Source organism: Mycetomoellerius zeteki, unplaced genomic scaffold (assembly GCF_001594055.1).
Source record: "Mycetomoellerius zeteki isolate Tzet28-1 unplaced genomic scaffold, Tzet1.0 C4285134, whole genome shotgun sequence".
NCBI lineage: Eukaryota > Metazoa > Arthropoda > Insecta > Hymenoptera > Formicidae > Mycetomoellerius > Mycetomoellerius zeteki.
In genome coordinates, this window is record NW_017255256.1 from 1 (window position 1) to 558 (window position 558).

The 558-nt window shown below is 41.4% G+C and overlaps 1 protein-coding gene across 1 annotated transcript; it reads left to right on the forward strand.

Moving 5' to 3' along the window:
* Positions 1-27: 27 nt before the first annotated feature.
* On the forward strand, positions 28-455 carry LOC108720176 (RCC1 and BTB domain-containing protein 2; the record flags this gene model as incomplete). Its single annotated transcript, XM_018461569.1, has 2 exons — positions 28-130; positions 197-455. Coding segments are annotated over exons 1-2 (352 nt in total), but the record flags the coding sequence as incomplete, so codon positions are not given.
* Between the last annotated feature and the right edge of the window lie 103 nt (positions 456-558).

The window sequence follows — 558 nt, forward strand, 5'->3', positions numbered from 1 at the left end:
ATCGCATGATCAGACTGTTACGCCTACTTTAGTGAACATGTCTCCTCTGGAAGGCGATTTAGGCATGGAGCATGTCGTGGATATAGCATGCGGGAATGGCCATTCCATCGCTCTGACTGAATCTGGCGAGGTAAGCAAAGTGTCGAACATATAAATCTTCCATTATTATGAATTTTAAATAGCCAATTTGATTTAGGTGTACACTTGGGTACGTTATTACAAACCAGAGAATAACATTACTAACATAACTCATGACGTACCTGTGGAAGTGAACTCCATTTTGGCTAAGAAGAAAGTTGTCCATATCTCCTGTGGTGCGTACTTTACCATGGTAGTAGTCGAAAATGGTGAAGTGTATAGTTGGGGCTTTAACGATGCTGGCCAGTTGGGGATAGGTAATTGTGAGCGCCAAAGGACGCCGCAGCTGGTTGGTTCACTGAGAGGCATTGTGATAGGTAATTCTCATTTTAATAAAGTGCAAAAGAAGTTGAGAATGACAAAATAAAACGAAATTACTGAGAGCAATCGATGTTACTTCAGTCAAAGTGGTTTGCGGAT